The 22,978-nt window shown below is 41.6% G+C and overlaps 1 protein-coding gene, 1 non-coding gene and 1 pseudogene across 3 annotated transcripts in view; all 3 read right to left on the bottom strand.

Moving 5' to 3' along the window:
• The window catches only part of Daglb (diacylglycerol lipase beta), a 32,262-nt gene extending 14,869 nt beyond the window's left edge, over positions 1-17,393 (bottom strand). The window contains exons 1-6 of one of the 2 annotated variants that reach the window (XM_063234139.1): positions 17,169-17,393; positions 15,048-15,199; positions 4,751-4,922; positions 3,626-3,884; positions 1,754-1,876; positions 743-870 (exon numbers count right to left, since the gene is read on the bottom strand). In XM_063234139.1, the coding sequence (XP_063090209.1) occupies positions 743-870; positions 1,754-1,876; positions 3,626-3,884; positions 4,751-4,922; positions 15,048-15,199; positions 17,169-17,263 (929 nt within the window). In that variant the 5' untranslated portion in view covers positions 17,264-17,393. The remainder of the gene's footprint in view (positions 1-742; positions 871-1,753; positions 1,877-3,625; positions 3,885-4,750; positions 4,923-15,047; positions 15,200-17,168) is intronic. The other variant, XM_003470036.5, reaches the window with a different exon arrangement.
• Positions 10,493-10,624, bottom strand: LOC111756946 (small nucleolar RNA SNORA42/SNORA80 family). The gene has a single exon (XR_002791340.2). It is a non-coding gene; the product is annotated as a small nucleolar RNA SNORA42/SNORA80 family (small nucleolar RNA).
• Positions 11,691-15,187, bottom strand: LOC106027756 (cytokine receptor common subunit gamma-like; annotated as a pseudogene).
• Positions 17,394-22,978: the final 5,585 nt, after the last annotated feature.

The raw sequence follows: 22,978 nt of genomic DNA, 5'->3' as shown, positions 1-22,978 counted from the left end.
AATGCCTGTGCTGACCACTTCAAAATGTTAACAATGAAAGATAGGAAGTGGATGAAGAACTCCAAATTGAAGGAGATGGGGCAACTAAATGCAAAGTGTAATCCTGGATCAAAGAAAACTGCAAAAAAGGATATTACTGGAGCAATCGGAAAAAGCTGAACAGAAATTACTAATTAGTTGAAGGTGCTGGGCTCAAGGGTCCACACCTGTAATCCCAGCAGTTCAGGAGGCTGAGGCAGGAGGATCACATATTCAAGTCTTACCTGGGCAACTTAGTGAGATCTGTCTCAAAAAATTAAAAAAACAAACAAACAAACAAAAAAAAAACCAACAATGAAAAGGACTGGGGATGTAGTTCAGTGGTAGGATGCCCCTGGGTTCATGCTCTAGTGCCACCAAAAATGGAAACAAATTAAAGATTAATGATAAAGTTCTTGAGTTTGACAATTTTACTGGAGTTATATAAAATATCATTCTTCAGAAATTTAGGCTGAAATAACTAGAAATAAAGAAGCAAGGGGTCTACAACTAAATCTCAAGTCCTTTTGAGGAAAATGTGTTTACAAAGTGCACATACTTTGTATATCACAGGACGGCACATATGACAAAATGAATCAGAACTGGAGACTTTAGACAGATAAAGGACTTAGGTCAGACGTCTCTTGTAAGCTTTTGAAATGTATTTATATGGAACTATTTAAAGCAAAATGTGGTCATGGAGGTCTCCCACTATGCAACCTACCAATCACCACCAATCTTGCACAGCCCAGTAAATGGGTTTCTATAAATGTAGAGAGGCCACCCATAGGCAGCTGCTGCAAACTGCATATAATGATGGCAGTTTTCTAATTCTGCATCCAGTTCAGCTTCCTGGAAGGAAAAAAAAAAAAAGCTTTTTATTTAGGGGAACTCATTCTGGGGAGGATAAACACACTAAAATCTTAAACCTGAACTCCAATTCCTCATTCTTTTGGCACTGCAACACAGACTCAAGTGGACTCTTCCAGGAATACAGTGAGAGGAAGGTAACAGCAAGACCCTAGTGATTGAGTTATTTTTTAACACTAAGGACTAAACCCAGGGCTTTTGCACTGAGGTGCATCCCCAACTCTTCTGTATTTTTCATTCTGAGACATGCTCTTATTAAGTTGCCCAAATTGGGCTCAAACTTATGATCTTCCTGCCTCTGCCTCCCAGAGTGCTGTGATCACAGGCATGTGCCACCATGCCTGGCTTCTGTAATGATTCCTGACTCTTGCTAAAATGATTCTGTACTTCCTACCAAAAGCATTAGCACATTTCCATATTGCAACACAGGCATGTGGCAAGAATTTTGTGCTTTTTTAAAGATTAAAGAAATAAAATGCATCCTTTGTGCAATTTTCTCAGAAACATACAAATCTATAGGCAGAAACTTACCCATCCAGTGAAGCTCCCCAGACCCATAGAGGAAAAGGAAATACATCTGGGGGGGCTAAAGTTCCAAGGAATTTTCCTGGTGCACAGAACCTAGCAGTGAATTTCCTAAAGCAGAAGGATTTTAAAATATAATGCACCGTGATCTGGTTCGGGAATAAGCTCCCACCACCTGGGCTCCAGGCACTGCTGACCTGCCTCACCTGACACATGTGCCACAAGGCCACAAACTGATTCTGACCCAAGTGCTACTCAAATCCCTCTTGGTGAGTTGTCTTTTTTGAAGATCTACACAAGTGCATCCAAACTGCACAATCCACGAGAAATCCGGGCTTACCTGGGAGTGCCCTGAAGAGTGGCTGGTCACTTCTTCCAGTTCCTGGTTGCTGCTGATACTGTCCTGCTGCTGATGGAGAAGGGCCAGGCCTGCAGCAATGTCACTGGGCACTAGATCTGTGTCCTGCATGGGAAAGTGTAATGGCCTGGCATGAAACCTGCCCAGGAATGCTTTATGATTTACTTTTACAGTTCTCAAGTGAGCATTCATATACACTAAGAATTTTTATTATACAAAGGCAGTTTTAAAAGTGTTTTCCTCACAAGTTTCCTCTTATATTTGAGCTCAGTTTTTTCTCATGTCTTATCCTCAGACAAATCTACTAGGTGGGTCCTTATCTCAAAATTCCACTTTAAGTAAATTAACTATTTCTAATTAATTTCAAATCTTTTGTAACAATGGAGAATAAATGACCAAACCATCCATATTTTTAGTAATGTACAATTTCAGCTCAGCTCAATTCTCTAGGTGCTATGATGGTTTATTGAAACATAGCCTACACTAGCGATTTATGAGGCTGAACATGTCCCTGGATACAGCACACACTTCAAACCTCAAGATAGTAAAGCCACGTTTAGTGTTCTGGAGCCTGACCTTACCCTTTTCCTTCAGGATACTTAAGGAATTGTCAGAAATCCTCTATTACCAAAAGGTACTTCTAGCTCATAAGAAAAGACTGTATACCAACCATTGGGCCTATGATGTAGAGTAAGAAATCCTTAGAGCTGAGCATGACAGTGTATATATCTATAATCCCAGCACTTAGGAGACTGAGGCAGATAGAGCATCACAAGCCTGAGACGTAAGAGTTCACAGGCCAGCCTAAACTACATAACAAGACCCTGTCTCAAAAAAATAAAAATAAAAAAGAAATGAGAAGTGAAAAAAAAATTTTTTTTGAGAATAGCTAGCTTCTCTTTTTCCTCGAACAAAGATAAAGCAACCCTTTCAGATTTAGGGAATACACTTCTCTAATCCCAACATGGAAGCTGATTCTACGGCTGGCGTTGAGCTAATGGGGCTGGCCCAGAACACTCCAAAGTCAGACACCACAAGGAACCAACACACTGACAGGAAGGGATACAGACTGTCAGAACCATTCCCCCATGCCTGGTATCAATGTAGAAAATAACAGCAGTTTATCCGAGATCACCGCATGAAAAGACAAAAGTAACACAGAGGATATGAACAAAAACAAGTATTCTCAAATTGCTCAAGAAACTGCTTTAGAATAATGACACTTTACACTCCACTAAGTCAGGGGTTTCCTTCCTTTAACATGGGGATTGAACTCTTCCTGTTGAATTACATCCCTGGCTGTTTTTAAAATTTTTAATTTTGAGACAGGGTCTCATGGAGTCATACAAGCTGGGCTCAAACTGTCACTCCTTCTGCAACCACCTCCTAGGGTTGCTGGGATTGCAACAGCACATCAGCACTCCTGGCTGAAAAAGCTACCATCTCTATCTAGGAAACTGCTATCTGAGATGCACAACATTGCCTCTATGTTGTACTGGCTGTGTCAACCAAGAACGTATGGTATATGTGTGTGCACATGTGCTAGTCCCCAAATGTACAGGTTCCACTATTCAGTTTCTTTAAAAAGGGAGTGTAATGAACAGGTGTTAATGAACAGATGCATCTAAGAGTCAAGACAGGGTCTGAAAAACCATGACCCTTGACATTAACTGGCCCCCATGACGCTCATCCCGGACACTGTCCTCCCCCAACCCCACACCCAGGGGTTCCAGATTCTCAAAAGTCGCTTATATGATGAGGGAAATTAGCTCAAAGTGCAGCGAAAGTGCTCATTTCCACATAAGACGCAGTCACGGAAACAGAAAGAGGCCAGATCAGACCCCCTCAGCTTACTGAAAAGTAGGTTGAGAAAAGCTCTGCCGTACTCGAAAAAGCATTTCGAGTGTGATCGTCTTTTCCCACGCAACAGCACAACAACTTGATTCTTGTTTCCCACACGCTTGTAGCTGCTGTCTTGAGGCCATTAAGTAACTGGCTTGATTCGTGACTATCCAGGTGACCAGGACCAGCAGAGGAATAGGGAACTGTTTTCCCCCCAAGAGGGTCAAAGACAATGATAATGGTGACAACAGTGGCAGCGATGATGATCCAACTGCAAGAGAGAGGGGAAAGGCTTGGTGACCGGGGCTTCCCTGCCCCACGCACAGCCTGAGACGCATGCTTCATGGCTAGTTCTGTGTCTCAACTGAGGTGCTTGGACCCAGGAAGACAGAGCTCCCAGAATCTGGAAGAGGTGAGCAAACTGTGGCTTCTAGAAACTTCTTTATAGTCAACCCAGGCCCTACAAAAAATAAGGGTCACAAAGGAAACATGGCGCTATGTGGGAGGTCCTGACTCTGAGCCAGGCCCTTCTCCCACCATGCCTCAGGGTTCTTCCGGTAAAACTATAAGAATGCATGGACTGCGGGACACTCTGATAGGTCTTTCATTCATATTTCTAGATTGGTCCACATGCACAAAGCCTGTGAGTTCCTGGATACTATGCTGCTAAGAAGACACCTTCATGAGGCAACTCTGCTACCCACCGGGTGGCTACAACACGGGCCTGTTTCCTTATTCGTAACTCTAAGAGACGGAACTGTATCTCTAAGATTTTGAGCCCAGAAGACGTAAAATCCTCCTTGAAGCCTCACTAGAGCACTACTACTTGTCCTGACGCTCCACTTATCTTTTCTTCTGCTTTGCCCTTACTTTAGTCTTTAGTTTTCTTCCTTCTTAGGAGAAGAAAGAGAATGCAAGAAATTGAGAACCCAGAAAGGAAGAAAAAACATCCACGGATGGATAATGGAAGACGACTTATTTATGCCCGAACAGATGTGTCTGAATGTCATAAGTGAGTCAGTGAGGTCCAAATCTAGCTCTGTAAGGAGGCTCTCTGTCGCATTCCCTCAGAGCTGTGAGTCCACCCACATTTCAAGTGCATGTGTGATGAGAAGACACTGGAAGAGACGGCCTCACCTGACAACGACGGTTGCAATGATGCCGCTCACAACTGTTCTGTCACACTGGACACCATCTGCTACCCAGGCGGCCCCCAGCGATGCCCAGACCATCTCTGGCAGAAAGAGCGCTAGACGGATGTAAAGCAGCTTAGACATAGACTTCCGGGGTCCAGGGTTACAAATGGTTCCTGAAACACAGAAAATAATCAGTGGCTCACTACTCCCCGCCTCAGAGATACAGGCTCCCTTCCCACAAAACACAGTTGCTAGTGCACGCTTTATGTGGTCCTCTCCCATCCTTTGATTCTTGTCTCCTTGCACCTGGTAGCCAGTGCCCCAGTGTGAAAGCTAGTGTCAAAGGGAAAGAGGGAAAACATGACAGAAGCCTCAGATTCTCAGAAGCCTCTAAGAATCGTGAAGGGTGAAAACCACTCCTCAGTTCTGGCTAGATGACCTCACAATCACTGTCCAGACGGGGTCACTTCTGAGACCACATAAGGACCTAAATACTGAATGCTGGGTTAGTCACCATCCCATTTTATAAATGAGGAACTGAAGCTGGGGGAAAGGAGGATAGTAAACAGACAAACAATGTCTATAATCCCAGCACACTGGAAGGCTGAGGCAGAAGAATCACACAAGTTCATGCCTACCCTAGGTGGCTATGATTTAGCAAGACCCTGTCTCAAAAATAAAAAAGGAAGGCCAGGCGTGGAGGTGCATGCCTGTAATCTCAGCACTCAGGAGGCTGAGGCAGGAGGATTGCTCAAGGCCAGCCTGGGCTACAAAGTGAGCTCAAGGCCAGCCTGAACAGCATAATGAAACTCTTGTCTCAAAAGGATCAAAAATTTAAAAATTTTTAAAAATTAGAATTAAAAATAAAAAAGGGCCAGAGATGTAGCTCAGAGTGAAGGCCCTGGGCTTAAACATAAGTACTGTGCATACACATGCCCATCCAAGAGGAAATGAGTCTCAGAGAGATTAACAGGCACATTCTAAAATATAATCCAAGTCTGCATAACTCAAGCTCTTTGTTCTATGGTCCGCACCTTATAGAAATTTTTTAAAAAAATTTTTGTTTTGATTCTGGAGACTGAATCTATGGCCTAAGCATATAGTCTACCACTGAGCTATATCCCCAGCCTGGAAATGAACAATTCTAATAGTGAGACCACTTGAAGAAGATAAAAGACATTTTTTAAAAATTTAGAATAATTTAGAGCCTAGGATTTAGCTCAGTGGTGTAAGCTCCTGCCTGGCAAGCACGAGGTTGTAAGTTCAATCCCCAGTACCAAAAAAAAAGAGAAAAATTTAGAATACTGTATTGTATAAAAATTTAAAACAAATTAAATAGTGTAACTTATTTGATAGGAATATAAGCATTTCCTTTTTTTATTTTTCCTTTTTGAGACAGATTCTTGCTATGCAGCTCAGGCCGGCCTCAAACTCTCAGCAATCTTCCTGCTTGGCTCTTGAATGCTAGAATTATAGGCATGCTTTCAAAAGCACAATGATATCCAGTTATATGGTACATATGTAGTCAAGAGTAGAATCTAACATAACACAGACATTTGCTAAATAAAAGCTCTAGGTAGGACCATTACATATAAATAAGGGTAAAGGAAATATAGACTAATTCTGTGGGATCTTTTTGAAACTGACAGTCTAACGCACAACATATTTTTCAAGTAGCCACAAAGTTATCCTAAAAATTTCCACAATGTTTGTTCTGACATTTATCAGATCTACCTATAGCAAAACAAGTAATATTCTAGGAAAATAAATTGTCCCAAACCAAAACACAATTCCAGATTTGCTACACTTAAATATATCACTCTCAATGGAAATGGTTATCAGTTGCATAGTCTTTGCAACTTGCCCAAAGCATATTTAAGAAGTTTTTACACACTGTTTGCAATGTTCATTATGTTTAAAAATGTTTTCTAAAAAAAGACAGCATTCTGGCTTTATGTAAAATGGAAACTTTAGAATCATCACCATAAAGCTTCTAAGATTTAAGAGAGAATAAAGTAGGCTGGCCCACAGATATTCAGATGAAATCTACAATTTTGGAATTATAAATGTTTGGAGTAGACCAGAATAAAAGACAAGCCCAAGAAGAATGAAATAAATACAGTTCAAGATGTATTCTTTTCTCAACACTGTTTGAATAGTGAGGGTCGATCTTCAGTTCAGTCTACCCAGCAGAAATTGAGGAATTTTCCATTGTATTTATTGCACGGACTATGTACATTCTAAAGTGTTCTTTTAGTGCTGTGCTGTTGTACATTTTGTCCTAGCAACTGGAGGACATGCAAGTTCCACAAAGTCATCAATGAGAACAGGCCACGGTCCTTGTTTGTCATCATTAGACATGTCATCTGCAATCACTGTACTCAAGTCTAAAAGAAGATTCCAAGTATCTTTTGGTACTGATCCTTTATGATGTCCCGATGAAAATCTATTCCATTAGTCTAAGACTTTAAGTCTTCCATAAGTACTAAGTTTCAGTAGGTAACAGCCGTTTCTGGATCCTAATTCTCTCACACTGTCCATGAATTCCTGCTAGGAGAACTCACACTGGGTTGCTGCTCTCTTCCAAGCAAGGATCAAAACACTGATGCCTGCTGGATCAACTGTCAGATTACCGCAGAACTGCTGAACATCATCTTGTCCTGTTTCATCACCATCCTGAGGACCGTGCTGTGTCCTCCAGGCCTCTCCACGCCTCCTCCAGCTCCACAGCGAACGGGTGACGGCTACAGCAGCGGCCTCCTCTCATGGCTCGTGTGCAGTGACATTTTTACAGGATTTGTAAAACAATCCAAGCATCAGTAGAAGCCTAGGTGCTTTAATTCTTGGCATAAAACACTTTATTTCCCTTCAGGAAAAAAGCTAAGATAAACACTAATCTAAGTAACAGAAAAAATGCCCAATGATTAAAACAAAAACAATTACTGAAAATACCTAAGATCTAATGAATGTCACAGCCTTTAAGTTTTAAAAACATGCTCTCTATTGGAATTACTAACAGAGACACATCTTAAAACATGAGGCATCATCTGGCCTTATTTTTGGGCATAAATTTTATTAGATAATTAACAGAAACCATGCCTACTCTCTATCCATGGAATAAAGTAATAGTTTAAAAGATCAATCCCCCTCAAACAAACAAACAAATAAATCAATCCAGCAGGCATGGCAGCAAGCCTGTAATACCAGCACTCTGGGAGGCAGAGGCACAAGAATCACAAATTTGAGCTCAGCCTGGGTAACTTAGCAAGACTAGGTCTCACACTGGTCCACACAAAGACTTTATGAACAAACCCCCACCTGCACAGGACTATCACAAGAATCAACAACTGGGAATTGTTGAGAGTGCTCTTGAAGTTTTTGCACAGCAAGAGAAACCACCAACAGAATGAAGACAACCCACCATGTGGGAGAAAATGTTTGCCAGCTGTACCTCAGACAAAGGATTACTACCGAGAATATATACAGAATTAAAAAAAAAAAATCAGTCTTCCCAGATTTAAAGGCCCAATCCAAAAATGGGCATCTGAGATGAATACACACTTCTCAGATGAACAAATACAAACGGCAAATAAATATTTGAAAAAATGTTCAACATCACTGGTCATTCGAAAGATGCAAGTCAAAACAACACTGAGATTCCAGCTTGCCCCAGAAAGAGTGGCTATTTTCAAGAAATCAAGAAAAAGAAAAAGAGATCAAGCAATAACAAATGCTGGAGGGGCTGTGAGGATAAAGGAACTCTTCTCCACTGTTGGTGGTAATGCAGACTGGTATAACCACTGTGGAAATCAGCATGGAGATTCCTCAAAAAACCAGGACTAGAGGTCCTATTCAACCCAGTTATTCCTCTTCTGGGTATCTTCCCAGAAGAATTTAAAACATCACACTACAGCGATACACGTGCACTCGTATTTATAGCAGCACAATTAATAATAGGTAGATCTTGGAAACAACCTAAATGCCCACTGACTGAGGAATGGATAAAAAAAGATGTGATATTTTTACGCACTGGAATACTACTCAGCCATAAAGAAGAATAAACTAATTGTCTCCCTAGTGTGAGAAGCTGAAAAAAACAACATATGCATATGTATATAAAAAACAACTAGTTATACTACTGATTTCTCTGAGTTCACTGAAGAGAAAGATTTGTGCTGGTACTGTTTAGACAATTGAATGTAGATGTCTTGTGCTCTTGGTGAATGATCTGGGGATGAAAATGCACAATGTATGTACCATTGTTGCCCCCTGATTCATGTGTTTCGAAATTTTGAAGAAGGAAAAAAAAAGGCCAAGTCTCAAAAAAGGGCTGAGAAAGTAGCTCAGTATAAAGGACCTGTATTCAATTCCCAGCACTGTAATCAATCAATCAATAAATAAATTTTTTAAAAGCTAAATATACATTGTCTTTCTACCAAAATGACACATTAATTACTGAGACTTGACTAATGAATCTAAAGGGAAAATGGAAGTTATCGTTGTACCAAGAATAAAACTTACCAGTATGTTATTTTAAAATACACCTGAAATTTAGGATTTAAAACAATCACCCATTCTGTGCAGGACAAAAAGGTCAAACAGGTGAAGTGGGTAGGAAGCACATTCCAAGCCTCCAGCCCTCACCCTTCAGCCCACTTCCCCAGAAGCAGATCTGGGGTCTGTGCAACCTCCCAGGCAAGGCTGTGCAGGAACAAACCAAAGTTTTTCACTTAAATTCCCATTTTATTTCTATTTTACTGGTACATTTTAGATATAAATAATGATCACCTTCCTCGTAGGGAGTTTGTACCTGCTTATGATGTATCTTGTTTCTTTTATTCTCATTCCCCTCCTCTCCTCTTCCTCTCCTTACTCACAAAAGCTTTGTTTTTCTTTTTTTCCTTGTCCCTTCCTTTTTTTCTTTCTCCTCCCCCCACCCTGTTTCCCTTCCCATCTGAATATTTTCTTCCCATTTCCCAGTGTCTATTATACATTTTGGTCCTTATTTATGTGTTTGGTTTCTCAGAAAAACAATGTGGTGTTTACACGTGTCTGATGTATTTCACTTAGGAGAATCGTCTCAAGGTGCATCCATTTAGACATGTCTGAAGCTTATCCTTCTTTATGGCAGAGTAGTACTTCATTGTATTAAAAAAAACACAACTTCATTCATTAGTTGATGGGCATTTGGGCTGTTTCCAAGATTTAGCTATTACAAATTGTGTTGCTGTAAACACAGGTGTGCATATATCACTGTGGTATGATGCTTTTAATTCTTTCAGGAAGATACCAAGAAGAGGAATAGTGGGTCAAATGGAACCTCCAGTTTTAGTCTTTTGAGAAATCTGCGCACTGACTTCTATTCTACAGTGGCTGCACCAGTCTACACTCCCAGCAACAATGGAGAAGGGTTCCTTTTCCCCCCACAGTCCTATCAGCACTTGTTATAGGTTGATTTCTTGATGATGGCTATTCTTTCTGGAGTGAGGTGGAATCTCAGTGTTGTTTTAATTTGCATCTTCCCAGTGACCAGTAATGTTTAATATTTTTTACATATTTATTTGCCCATAAACAAAAATTATATAACCTTTGGCAGCGGGAGGGGGGGAGACACAAAAAAGCTACAATGTTCTGTACCTGAGCACACTAGAAATCATACCCAGGCTTGAACTCAGGACCTCACACTTGCCAGGCGGGCACTGTTCATCCCTGTTCACAAAGCAATTTTTCATTCTGTGTTTACCACTGCACAACCTGCTTCAGCGGTGACATCCTATAGGCAGAGGCCAGGCAACGGTTCTGGGTCACAGTTTGCTCTGGCACAGGACACTGTGAGAGCCCAGGGGATGGGGCTGCCACAAATCCAAATCCACACTCATTTTTTCACTTTTTAGGTGATATGGATAAAATACAAACAAGTATTTAGTTTTTTCCAGTCTTCTTTTCTTCTTTTCAGTACTGTGAATTGAGCTAAGACCCTTAATGACGAACTGCAACGCAGCCCTTCTTTGTGTTTAGACAGGGTCTTACTAAGTTGCCCAAACTGGGCTCTAACTCTTGATCCTCCTGTCTCAGTCTCTGCTAGTGGAGGGATTGTAAGTATGCCATCATGCCCAGCTCTAAAATACAGATTTTAATAAAGCACATTATGCTAATTACTTTTTAAATTAGCAATTTTCTTTGTTTTTTTTTTTTTGTTTTGTTCTTTCCTTTTTGAGACAGGGACTTGCTGTGTAGTTCAGGCTGGTCCTGAACTCACTATGTAGCCCAGGCTGAGTTTCAACTCATGGTGATCCTCCTGCCTCAGTCTCCTGAGTGCTGGGATACAGCATGTGCCACCACACCCAATTTTAATTGGCAATTAACCTTCTATATTTCTATATAACACTGTTCTCATTTCAGCTGTATATCTCTAATCACAAGTAAAGAAAATCAACCTTCAGCTGGCTGAAAAGCAGGCAGGACTTGTACTGACTCAGGAATGGGTGTGCAAAGGTTTCTCACAGCACCGCTTCCTATATACCTGCTCTACTGGGCTTTGGGTGGATTTACGGCACCATTCAGGAGGACAGTGATATGCGGCTTCTGAATCATTCCAAGAGCAACAAGGAAGGACGTTCCCAGCACCTTCCAGCAAACTCTCTTGGCCCAAACTGGGTACCACGTCCACACCTGAATCAGTGCCCCACACTAAGGATCATTCCTGGGCTTCTAAGTCAGCTTCTCTGACACACACTTGGTACATGTGGGATGGGGTTCTGTTTGGAAGAGGCTGTGGGACTGGCAGCCTGTGACCTGGAGATGAACCCTGAGCTCTGGCTCTGAGCACCGACATATGCTGGTGCAGGCACTGTGGCAATATCTGGGATGACCAGAAACACCCCTCACGGGAATGGGAATGTGCCCTGACACCACCAAAAATAAATGAAGAAAAGCAACCATTTTAGGGGAAAAAATTTTACATTCAGTTACAAATCTGAATCTAACAGTTACAGACACAGTGATCCAAACAGAATGTGACATAAACAAAAAAGAGCAAACAAATTAGATAATGCTAAGGCCTGGCTTTTTTCTTTTTTGGGGTTTTTGTTTCTGTTCTTCTGAGACAAAGTCTTGCATGTAGTTCAGGCTGGTCTTGAACTTACTGCATAGCTCAGGCTGGCCTGAAACTTATGGTGATCCTCCTGCTTTAACTGGCATTACAGGTATGCACCACCATACACACCCAGCCCTCCTCTAGGTTCCAGTGTGTGGAAATCACAGCCTCCGACACACACAGACAAGGCTAATAACCAGTCTTATGGAGTCAATGATCCAGCACAGCTTCCAAAGCAAACAAGGAAGTATTCTCTTCGAAGCATTGTTTCCCAATGGACTGGGCGGCTCTATTCACTCCAGTTCTGAGACGCTCCACAGACTGGCTTCAAACCTTGAGTTCTGTCCACTTACACTAAGCAGGGAAAAGCGATGCCTAATCTGCTGGTCCTTCAGTAGCCATTTGTGATCCTAGTTGCTCTGGTACTGAACTAGGTGCTTCAAACAGTTGTCCAGGTGCTTAATGTTCCAGCTCAATTCTGGTTGGGATTCATTCAGCTTGTGAAGATTCTCTGGAGCCCTAAGAATCACTAGATTCTGCAGTTTCAGCATTTGTATGGCCTGTCACCTGGGTTCCCACGGGTTCTGGAGGTGAACGAGCTCTTGCTTTTTCTGGCTTCAGAGCCAGAAGTGATTTCTTCTGAGAACAGATAAGAGGCCACACTCCTGGATTTCATCAGAGTTTTTCTACTAACAATGCAGCCAGGTTAGTAGGCTGGGGCTTGGACCTGCTGTTCCAAGTGCAATTCACATACATTGGACATGAAGCACTGAACATCTGGGAGTGGCACAGTAGAAACAGTGAGGGACACAGATTCATAGAGGTCAGGGAGAAAACAGCAATGGTGTTTTCACGTCCACTGGGCATGAGCATTGCCACGTTCAGCCCCATCCCTAGCAGAGGAAGCTGCAGAATAAGGGGGCTCTGAGTGGCAGTGATGGCTTTCACAATAAGGTTTCTAGCATTTCGAGAGACCTGATTGCAGAAAACCACAATGTGTAGGAAAAAAACATCATTAAGAACAGGTGTAGCTCTTTGGTCTCGGTGGCACAAGTGAGACGTTGAAGGGAAGGTCATCCTCTGGAAAGCATCATAAGACACACATTGTGCTGCCGCTGTGGCTCTGGTACCACCTTCAGTGGTCAGCCTGGGGCAAATGTAGCTACGCTGCCAAGCACAAGAGGAAGTATAACTGTAGCACAAAGGCTAAAAGGCGAAATACCATCAGTACCGGGCAAACGAGACATCTAAAAGTTGTGTGTTGCAGATTCAGGCATGGGTTCCCTGAAGGAACAACACTTAAATTCAAGAGAGTAGCTGGTGCAACATCCAGCTCATCTTGAGAATTTCAGCAATTACTCAAAGTAAATCGTTTGGTTTTAAAAGATTAAAAAAAAAAAAAAAAAAAAAAAAAAACAAACAAACAGGTGTAGGAGCTGGGTATGGAGACAGACACCTGTAATCCCAGCATTCTGGGAGGCTGAGGCAGGAGGACAGCATGTTTGAGTCCAGTCTAAGCAATTCAGCAAGACCCTATCTCAAAACACAAAAAAAGGGCTCAGAAGGTAGCACAGTGCAAAGGCTTTGCACTGTAAGCCCCAGTACCACCAAAAAAAAAAAAAAAGTTTAGATCTGGGGGTAGCTCAATGGTGTAGAACTTATCTAGCCCTAAGTTCAAGCCCCTACACTACATTAAAAGAATTAAAAGAAAAAAGAATAGGTGTAACTCTTATAAACCATTGATAAAAGGATAATATAGTTTAATTAAAAGTTTGGCGAAGTTGGCATTTTTTCAAAAAATGATACTAAAAAGGCCAATAAGCACACAAAAGCATAGACACACTCACTAGTTATCAAGGAAATGCAGATGAAAACTATTTCATACTCACCAGGATGGCTACAAGCAGAAATTCAGATAGTACTGGGTTGGTAAGAACTGTGAGAAATTAGAACCCTTATACACTGCTAGTAAGAATGTAAATTGATACAACTTCTTGGAAAAGTCTGGCAGCTCCTTAAGAGGTTAAATACAGTTACCATGTGACCTGGCAATTCCACTCTCAGGTAAACACTCAAGACAAATGAAGACCTAGGCCTACACAAAAACCAAATGCAAATGTTCTCAGCAGCATTATAAGTAATAGCCAACAACCCAAATGTTCATCAAATTATACACAGATAAGTAAAATGTGCCCAAACAATGTAATCTTGTTTAGTCATAAGAAGCCAAAAGGGCTGAGGATGTAGCTCAGTGGTACAGATCTTGTCTTGCATAGAGAAGGCCCTGGATTTGATCACCAGTACCACACACCATGTGTGTGCGCACGGACACACACACACACACACACACACACACACAGAAATCACTAAAGTATATTCTGATACTTATATGGCATTCGTGAATCTTGAAAATATTACACTAAGCTTAAGAAGCCTGACCAAAGGGCCACAGAATGGATAATTCCACATATATCATATTCAGAATAAATCTATAGAGACTGAAAGCAGACAAGTGGATGTCTAGGGCTGGGAAAATGTGGAAGGGCAGAAAATGAGAGCCGCTAGGATTTCTTTTGGGGTGACTGTACTGGTCGCTTTCCACTGGTAGACCAAAACACCTGACACCTACAACTTAAATGAGAGGTTTACTTTAGCTCCTGATTTGAGAGGTTTAAGTCCATGATCAGTTGGCTCCGAGGCAGAAACAGAAGAGAATGACAGAGCAAAGCAGTTCACCTCAAGGCAGCCAGGAAGCACAAAGAGACCAAGAGAGTAAGACAGAGAAGGGAACAGTCAGAGAAGGGGCTTACAAGTACCCACCTCCAGGGACCTACTTTCTGGGCGCTACTTCCTAATGTCCCATTCAGCTCTGAGTCGCCAATGGATCAGTCCATTAATGAGGTTAAGTGTGTTCACAACCCACCACGTCTTTCTAGGCCCTGCCCACCGAATACTGCTACACTGTGCGTGAAGTCATCAATACATGAATCTTTGGGGGACACTTCATATTTAAGCCATAACTGCAATGCAAATGTTCTAAAGCTGATTGTGGTAATAGGTGCATAACTATGAATAATACATTCAGAACCACTGAATCATACATTTTAAATGGGTACATCGTATAGCATGCAAATTTTATCTCAAGGCTGTGAAAATATTTTTAAAAAGATATCAAATTTAAAAAAGGTTGCTGTGTGTTTACCTTTCATGCTGACACACACGATGGCTAACACAGTACATATAACAACTGCCAGCAGCACAATGAGAACGATCAAGTAACTGCTGAGCAGGACTCCACCGGCACAATCCAACTTCCCTCTGTGCATGACATACAAAGTCAGAATGCCAATCCACCTGTGGAGAGACAGCGAGGGTCAGGAATGAAGTCCAGGGGTTGGAGGGCAGCACAGTGGTAGAGCATTTGCCTAGCATGCATGAGGCCCTGGTTTTCATCCTCAGCAATGGGTGGGGGGAGAGAATCCAAAGTGCAAATATGTATTTTTTTTTCTTTTATGGTACTAGGAATTAAACCCAGGGCCTTAGCACTAAGCTACATCTCAGCTGTTTTTAAAAATTTTTTATTTTGAGATACTGTTTTGCTAAATTGCCCAGGCTGGGCTTAACCCTGCAGTTCTCTGCCTCAGTCTCCCAAAGTGTTGAGATAACAGGTAAACATCACCTTATTGGCTTGAATATAATTTTTTTTAATTTTTTTTTGTTGAATATAATTTTTATCAATAAAAAATATACCAAGTCAACTAAAGAGTATGGCGCTCTCTTTTCTTTTAATGAGTTTTACACTTTCCATACTATCATTCTTTTTCTATGCCTATTATAATCCAGCTAAAGACACAAACAAGCCAATATAATGCGAGTTGCTACAAAATAGCTCATTACATCTCAGAAACATTCAACTAACTAGAAAATGTTTACATTTGTAGATTAAAAGAAATGAATAAACTCACACTGTAATCTGTTATTTGTAATTGAAAACTAAAAGGGAGAGAATGAAATGATGCAGATGCTCCAAGGTGAGCACTGATACACTTCAAAGAAGTCCTGTGGCTTTCAAACTGCATTTTGAAATTCAATGCAGAACAATGAAACACAGCTCCTAACACTGAGTGAAAAACTATCTGGTTCTTCCTTTGAGGTATCTCAACAGAGGAAAGGATGGCTTATTAAGGATTCAAGCCCAAACGCTTAAGCCCTGGCAGATGGGGAGTTCTGCTCAGTAGTATAGCACTTGTGTGAGGAATAGACCTTAAGTCCCAACACCAGAGGGAAAGGGAAATTTTTTTTTAAAAAATATTTTGGTTGATTTTGTAATATCTGGATTCTGAATCTAAAAATGATGGGGAAATGAACTCTAAAAACATGGCCCTTTTCTTAGAGAAAATTGCTGGAAAACAGGTCAAAACATTGTTTTTACATTCTTTTCCCCTCAGAATGTACTTCTGCACACCAAGGATATTATTCTTTGTCCAGGCCCCCAGGGAACTGGCTTCAAACATGATTCTCAGTAAGGGTATTACCTCCCACCTTTTTTTAAAAATTCCATATTTTGAAAGACAATCGCTTGTGTGGAAGCGCCTTCACACTGAACTACATATCCAGCCATTTATTTACTTATTTATTTTTATCTTTTGAGACAGGGTTTCTATGCAGTTCGGGCAGACTTTGAGCTCACTTTGTGGCACAGGCTGGTCTCGAACTCCCAACCATATTCCTGTCTCAGCCTCCCAAGTGCTGGGTTTACAAGAGTGTGCCACCACACCTGGCTCATTTATTTATTTTTGAAACAGGGTCTCGCTAAATTATTCAGACTGGGTTCGAGTTTTCAATCTTCCTGCCTCAGCCTCACCCAGTACTAAGGTTTACAGGCATTTCCCGACTTCTGCAGATGCAGGTGCTTTACTTTTTCACGCAGAGTTCAACACTGAAGACTGACACATGTGGCTGAACACGACCCGAGGAAGGCGAGCTCGAGGCGATGGGTTTTGGTCTGTAATGACGTTCTCGCCTCTCGCTGCCAGGTCTCAGCGCCACAGTCCGCGAGGAGGTTGTGCCCAGCAGCGTGGACGTCACGGCCACCCGAGTGACCCCAGGCACTGCCTCCCCTCTTTGGGCCTCAGCTTACCATTCGTAAAATGAGGTCAGCAATAGCACCTAACCTCGGGCGGTGGTGAGCACTAAACAAGAGAATCCTGGCAAGCTCCAGGCCTGCAGCGGAGCTCGGAGATTAGCGACTTTTACCATTGTCTCAGCAGGCAGCAACCCTCCCCTGTCCCTCCTAGGCGCCATCCAGACCCCCGACTCTTACCACAGCACTCTCAGGAACAGCTCGAAAAATCCTGGAAAGACTAAGTCATCACTTGCAATGGCCCAGCGCCGGCCAAAGAGCACCATCCCCGGCATGGCGCAGCGCTCGCCTCGCGACTTCACTCAACCTGCGCGCCACTCGCCACTCATACCTTGGAGCCCCCGGACTCCGCGGTCGAATTAACCCTCGACCCTGCGCAGGCGCATGTGAGGGCGGAGCCGCGCGCATGCTCATTCTAAGCCGCGGCCTGTCCACGCGAATAGCCGCCCGGCCGCCGCCGCTGCCGCCGCCGGCGTCCTGTGCGCCTGCGCAGACGGGCTGACCCTGGAACCAGCTGGCCTGCTTTATTACCTGTCTGTTGCTCTGTGAACTCGGCTCTGGAATAGTTCCATTTTCTAGATAAGGACTCTAAGCTACTAACGGTTGGTCTGGAATTTACACTGGGTTAGTCTTCCAAGCATGGGACCACGTTCCAGCGATCTGTGGTCTCCGTTATAGAATTCTCACATTGGGCTTCTCCGAGTTAGGGGTCTGAAACTGCAACCTACCCTTGACCAGAGAGGGTCAGAGGGAAACAGAAAACTGCAAGAGGTCCCCGATAGAAGCGACAAGACGCGGAGTTTTAGGAACAAAGGGCAGCTAATTTTGCCTGCATCTCTATAGGGAATTACTGTCATTCTGTCTCTACAGGGAATTACTGTCCTGAGACGAAAACAAGACCCCATTTTCACTTTCATATTTGTTTCTGTCCTACGAGGCAGTTTTTCATAGGAAATCAATTCGAAGCAAGATTACAGAACCAAGGAAATGATTAAGGGGAGTTGTGATCAAGGGGGCAGGAAATTCACACGGAGCTTTCCAAGTCTGATATGCACCAATGACAGTAGCTCACAACTCTTCTTTACATAGCCAGGGACAGTTTCCCCAGGAGCTTGGCTGCATAGTTGTCCGTTTTCATCCCAGGAGGTGGTCTCTTAGGACCACTACTCTGCACCTCCTTCCCTCCTCTTTCAAATCTTGCCTAACCTGGTCTCCACCCTGCCTAGGACCTTGCAGGCCTGATCTTCCAGACCGTCTTCTCTGACAAGTCACACATTAGAAGCTTGTATTTGAGTTTATCTGTCTCCAAAGGTTAGAGTCACTACTCTCCCTCCACTCCAGTGCCTGTCATCCCCTTCCCCAATACACCAAGCTCCTTCCCACTCTAGGACTTTTACACCCCTGCCTCCTCTTCCAGGGACGTTCAGGGCCTTAGTTTATGTCCCTACCTCAGAAGCTTTCCCTGACCGCCTTAATGAAAACACACACACCCAGGTCCCTGCTCCTTACAAGGCTTTAGTTTTCTTTATATGTGTAAGTTACACTTTGTCGTCTCCTTATTCACTTCAGTGCATGGTGATGCCACATATTCTAGGCACTTGCTCCGTATTTGATGAATGAATAGCCTTATTAAACAAATGTCAAAAGTAGGTGGAGGGACTCAAGACCAAGAACTGGATGGAAGTCACGAAGTGTAAATGATAGGGTTCAAGATGGAGAACAGGGAAGTACCAGAGCAGCCCACAAAATGTAAAAATTGCAAGATCTGTTACACATTCCTAGGCAAGGGTATTCCATCAGATGTGTTGCAAACTGGAAATAGACGACACTTCCCATCTGGTGAGATGCCTTGCATGTTTGTTGCATATACAGAAGTGCATTCTTCCACATTAAACTTCATCTGTACCCAACTTCAGCCTCGTCATCAAGCCCTTTACTGCCTTTTGAAAACTAGGGCCCCTCTACACATAAGCCTCTCCAAATGTCTTGTCATCAGTAACCTACCGTGTAGTATCCTGGCCCGATATGTTCTGATTGTCCATCAACCAGAGTATTAATTGGACTTCTAGCTAATTAATATCCATTATAGGTATACACCCTTAATCTCAGCTACTTCAAAGGCTGAGGCAGGAGGACCTAAAGTTCAAGTCCAGCCTGAGCAACTCTGTTGAGATCTACAAAAAAGCTGGAGATGTAGCTTTGCATTCCCGTTTCAATTCTTAGCACAGTGTGTACATGGACACACACAAACATACAACTGGGCTTCTGCCAAGTTTGTCAAGGTTGAGCTGGACACCAAGAAGTTAGAAATTCAACTGGACCAACCTTAAAATCTGGCTCTGGAGACTTGAGCTGGCACTTGAAATTTGAGTGAAATTTGGAGTCAGTGTGATTTTGGAAAGGTACTACATCTTAGTTAAGCCTAACTAACAGTGATTTTAAAGTGGCACACACCTGTAGTCCCAGCACTCTGGAGGCTGAAGCAGGATGATTGCTGCAAGTTCAAGACCAGCCTGGGTTTAATTCAAAACCAGTCTGAACTATATAGCAAGACTGTCTCAAAAAAAAAGAGGAAGTAGGGTATGGTGACATAACCCTATAATCCCAGCACTCTCCTCAGCATTTTAGCTGAAGTATTTTGTATTTTCCTTAATGAGATCCAAATGAAAATTGAATTTTAAAAAGAAAACAACAAAAAACATGTCCTTTTTCTCTGTTATTCAGGTTTCTCTTAAAATTCCATTTCTTTTTTTTTTTTTTTTTTTTTTTTTTTTGGTCTTTTTCCTTTTTATTGGTACCAGGGATTGAACTCACGACTGCCTGCTTGCAAGGCAGGCGCTTATGCCACTGAGCTAAATCCCCAGCCCCTTAAAATTCTATTTCTGAGCCAGGAATGGTGGCACATGCCTGTAATCCCAGTACTTGGGAGGCTGAGACAGGAGGATCGTTGCAAGTTTGAGACCAGGCTGGGCTACAAAGTGAGCTCAAAGCCAGCCTGAATTTACACAGCAATACCCTGTCTCAAAAAAACAAAAAAATTCTGAAGTTTGCATCAAGTTCTCCCTTGTGTGGATACAAGTTTAGGAGACAACACACTATAGCACTTAATTATCTGCCAAAGAAGAAATTTTGAGAATTTTAAGAAAGAGGAGGAAAAAAAACAAGTGTGGTGGTGCGTGCCTGTGAGCTTTAGCAGGCTGAGAAGCAGCACGATCCCTGGGAGTTTGAAGACAGCCTAAACTAAATCACAAGACCCCATCTCAAAAACAAAAACAAAAACAAAAAAACCCACTACCATTACTTAATAAAATTAAAAAGTATGTAGTATAGTTCTAATTACTGTCACTGTATTCTGCCATTTTCATAAAACATCATCCCATTGATTGTACTAGACCTTCTTTAAAACAATATATTTTCATCCTGTGAGTACTACATACTAAACATATTTGTTCCCTTATAGTTTTATTAAAATATTTTAGCTATTTTAGAATATTTTAAAAAATGATTTCCAAAATTAGTGTAGAGATTCCTCAAAAAACAAGAACTGGAGGTCCCATTTGACCAAACTATTCCCCTTCTGGTATCTTTCCAGAAGAATTAAAAACATCACACTACAGAGATATTATGTGCACTTGTGTATATAGCAGCATAATTTGTAAGAGCCAGATCCTGGAAACAACCTAAATGCCCACTGACTGAGGAATGGATAAAAAGATGTGGTATTTTTATACAATGCAGTACTACTCAGCCATAAAGAAGGATAAACTGGAAACTTGTATAGGTAAATGGATGCAACTTGAGACTCTGCTCATTAGTGAAATGACACATGTGTAAACATTGTATTATCTCACTAGTGTGAGAAGCTAAAAGAAAAAAATATATATATAAAAGATAGGATAGTTATACTGACTTCTTTGAGCGAGCTGAAGAGAAAGGTTTGTATTCTTTAGATCATTAAGTGCAGGTGTCTTGTACTGTGAGTAACTATCTGAAGGTAACAATACACAATGTATATACTATTATCTCCTAATTGTTGTGTTGAAATTTTGCTTTTCTTTAAAATAACTAAAAATATGATTTCCAAAACAGATCAAAGTATAGTTCTTGAGAAGGTAAATAACTCATTGTAACTTTTTGCTTTTTTGAGACAAAGTCTTACTATGTAGTTCAAACTAGCTTTCAACTATGTAACCCAGGCTGGCCTCAAACTCGTCAATCCTCTTGCTTCAGCCTCCTGAGTGCCGGGATTATGGGAGTGCACCATATGGAAATATTTCATATACAGACAAGGTACTTGACACCTAAGGACCTACCACAGACTTAACAGATTACATCCTATAGTATTTGCTCTCACATGAATTTTGGTGGTAACCTTTGCTTGATTTTTTAGTTTATTACTATTTGCAAATTATAGTAAGTATTCTTCAGGCTTTCTTAGCGTTTCATTGTATCTTCATATTGACTTTAAAACACTGACAATAACCTTCCACTTTTATAATTATTCATATTTTCCTATGTTTTTCCATTTAGATCTTCATTTTCTTTGATCTGAGTATATTCTCTATGCCTTAGATAAAATTACTATCTGTGGCTTACTATTTGCCTTTGTTGCCTATATTGGATAGGTGAGAGCAGTTTTTACCAGGTGATTGTTCAGGCTGGCCTTGACCTTATGGCAATCCTCCTGCCTCAGTCTCCCAAGTGTACTGCCATAGGAACTCTTGAGAAATTTGGATAGATCTTTTTCTAAGAATTTTTTAAGCTCTGAGATCTTAAGTTCTCAGACCTTGGAGTAAATAAAGCACTTTTTAAATTTCAGGATATACCAGTTTTCTTTTCTTTTCTTTTTTTTTTTTTTTTTTTTTTTTGTCTTTTTCCTTTTTATTGGTACCAGGGATTGAACTCACAACTGCCTGCTTGCAAGGCAGGCACTTATGTCGCTGAGCTAAATCCCCAGCCCCAGTTTTGTTAATATAGGCTCATCATTACTACAGAAAGTTTATTACATGAATAAAAAGGTTTTTGGTTTTTTTTTTTTTTTTTGAACAGGTCTATGTAGTCACAATCTTGCTTCAGCCTGAGTGCTAAAATCAGAAGTGTACCACAATGTCTGGCAGTAAATGTGTTTTGTATTTTCATTCTATTTTGGTAGTATAATCAAATGTAGTGTGGTGTTTATCTAAAGACTCACACCTTTTAAGTACTCTAGGTAAAAGCAGGACAGATCTGGCGTATTGTTTCTGTTTCAGTAAAGAACTATTTTTGTGTCACTATTTACAAGGATTACCACTGTTATGCTTGTAACTTGTTTTTTAAATTTCAGATTGAAAAGCAGGAGTTGTTTTAAATGTGGAGGAGAAACATGTAAGAGCCTACACGAGATGCCACACTACAAGGGAACACAAATACTAAGTGGAGCTTGTGTTCCATGAAAATGCTACATCTGGCCACTAGAGGGAGAAAGTACACAGAGGAAAAACCCAAAGGTGCCCCAATCATTCCTCAAACCTCAGAGATTAATACTATTAATCCCACCTATTACTACTAATTCACTGCCAGCTTTCCAGGTAGCTGTCGAGAACAGGAAGGGGCACAGTGGCTCAGTGGTACACAACAGTGCTCATGCACTCAGAAAGGAAAAGTGGGTGCTGGTGGTAATTAGTATGTGCTGTGCTCTGGGTTATTGAGCTTCATTAACAGGAGCTCATTTAAGTCTCAAATACCTACAGATGGAGTTTCTTTGTATCATTGAGGGGCACAAAGCACCTATCAAACCCAAAGCCAGGCAGCTGTAAGTGCAGCAGCAAGACTCAATACCAGTCAGAGGCCACAGCTTGCATGCTTTTCTTAGGGTTCCTATCCTACAGCACTCTGATTTCTTGCTGTGTTTGCTCCTCTTGACAACAGAAAACTTGACTTACATCGTGACTGAGCCAGACAAGAATGGATCAGTGTCTGTAAAGGTCAGCAGCTTTCATTCAGTTATCACA

This window comes from Cavia porcellus, unplaced genomic scaffold (genome assembly GCF_034190915.1).
Source record: "Cavia porcellus strain 051 isolate PalLab524CR breed Dunkin Hartley unplaced genomic scaffold, mCavPor4.1 scaffold_23, whole genome shotgun sequence".
In the NCBI taxonomy this organism is placed as follows: Eukaryota; Metazoa; Chordata; class Mammalia; order Rodentia; family Caviidae; genus Cavia; species Cavia porcellus.
Note: the sequence above shows the minus strand (reverse complement) of the source record. Positions and strands in the feature narration are given on the sequence as shown.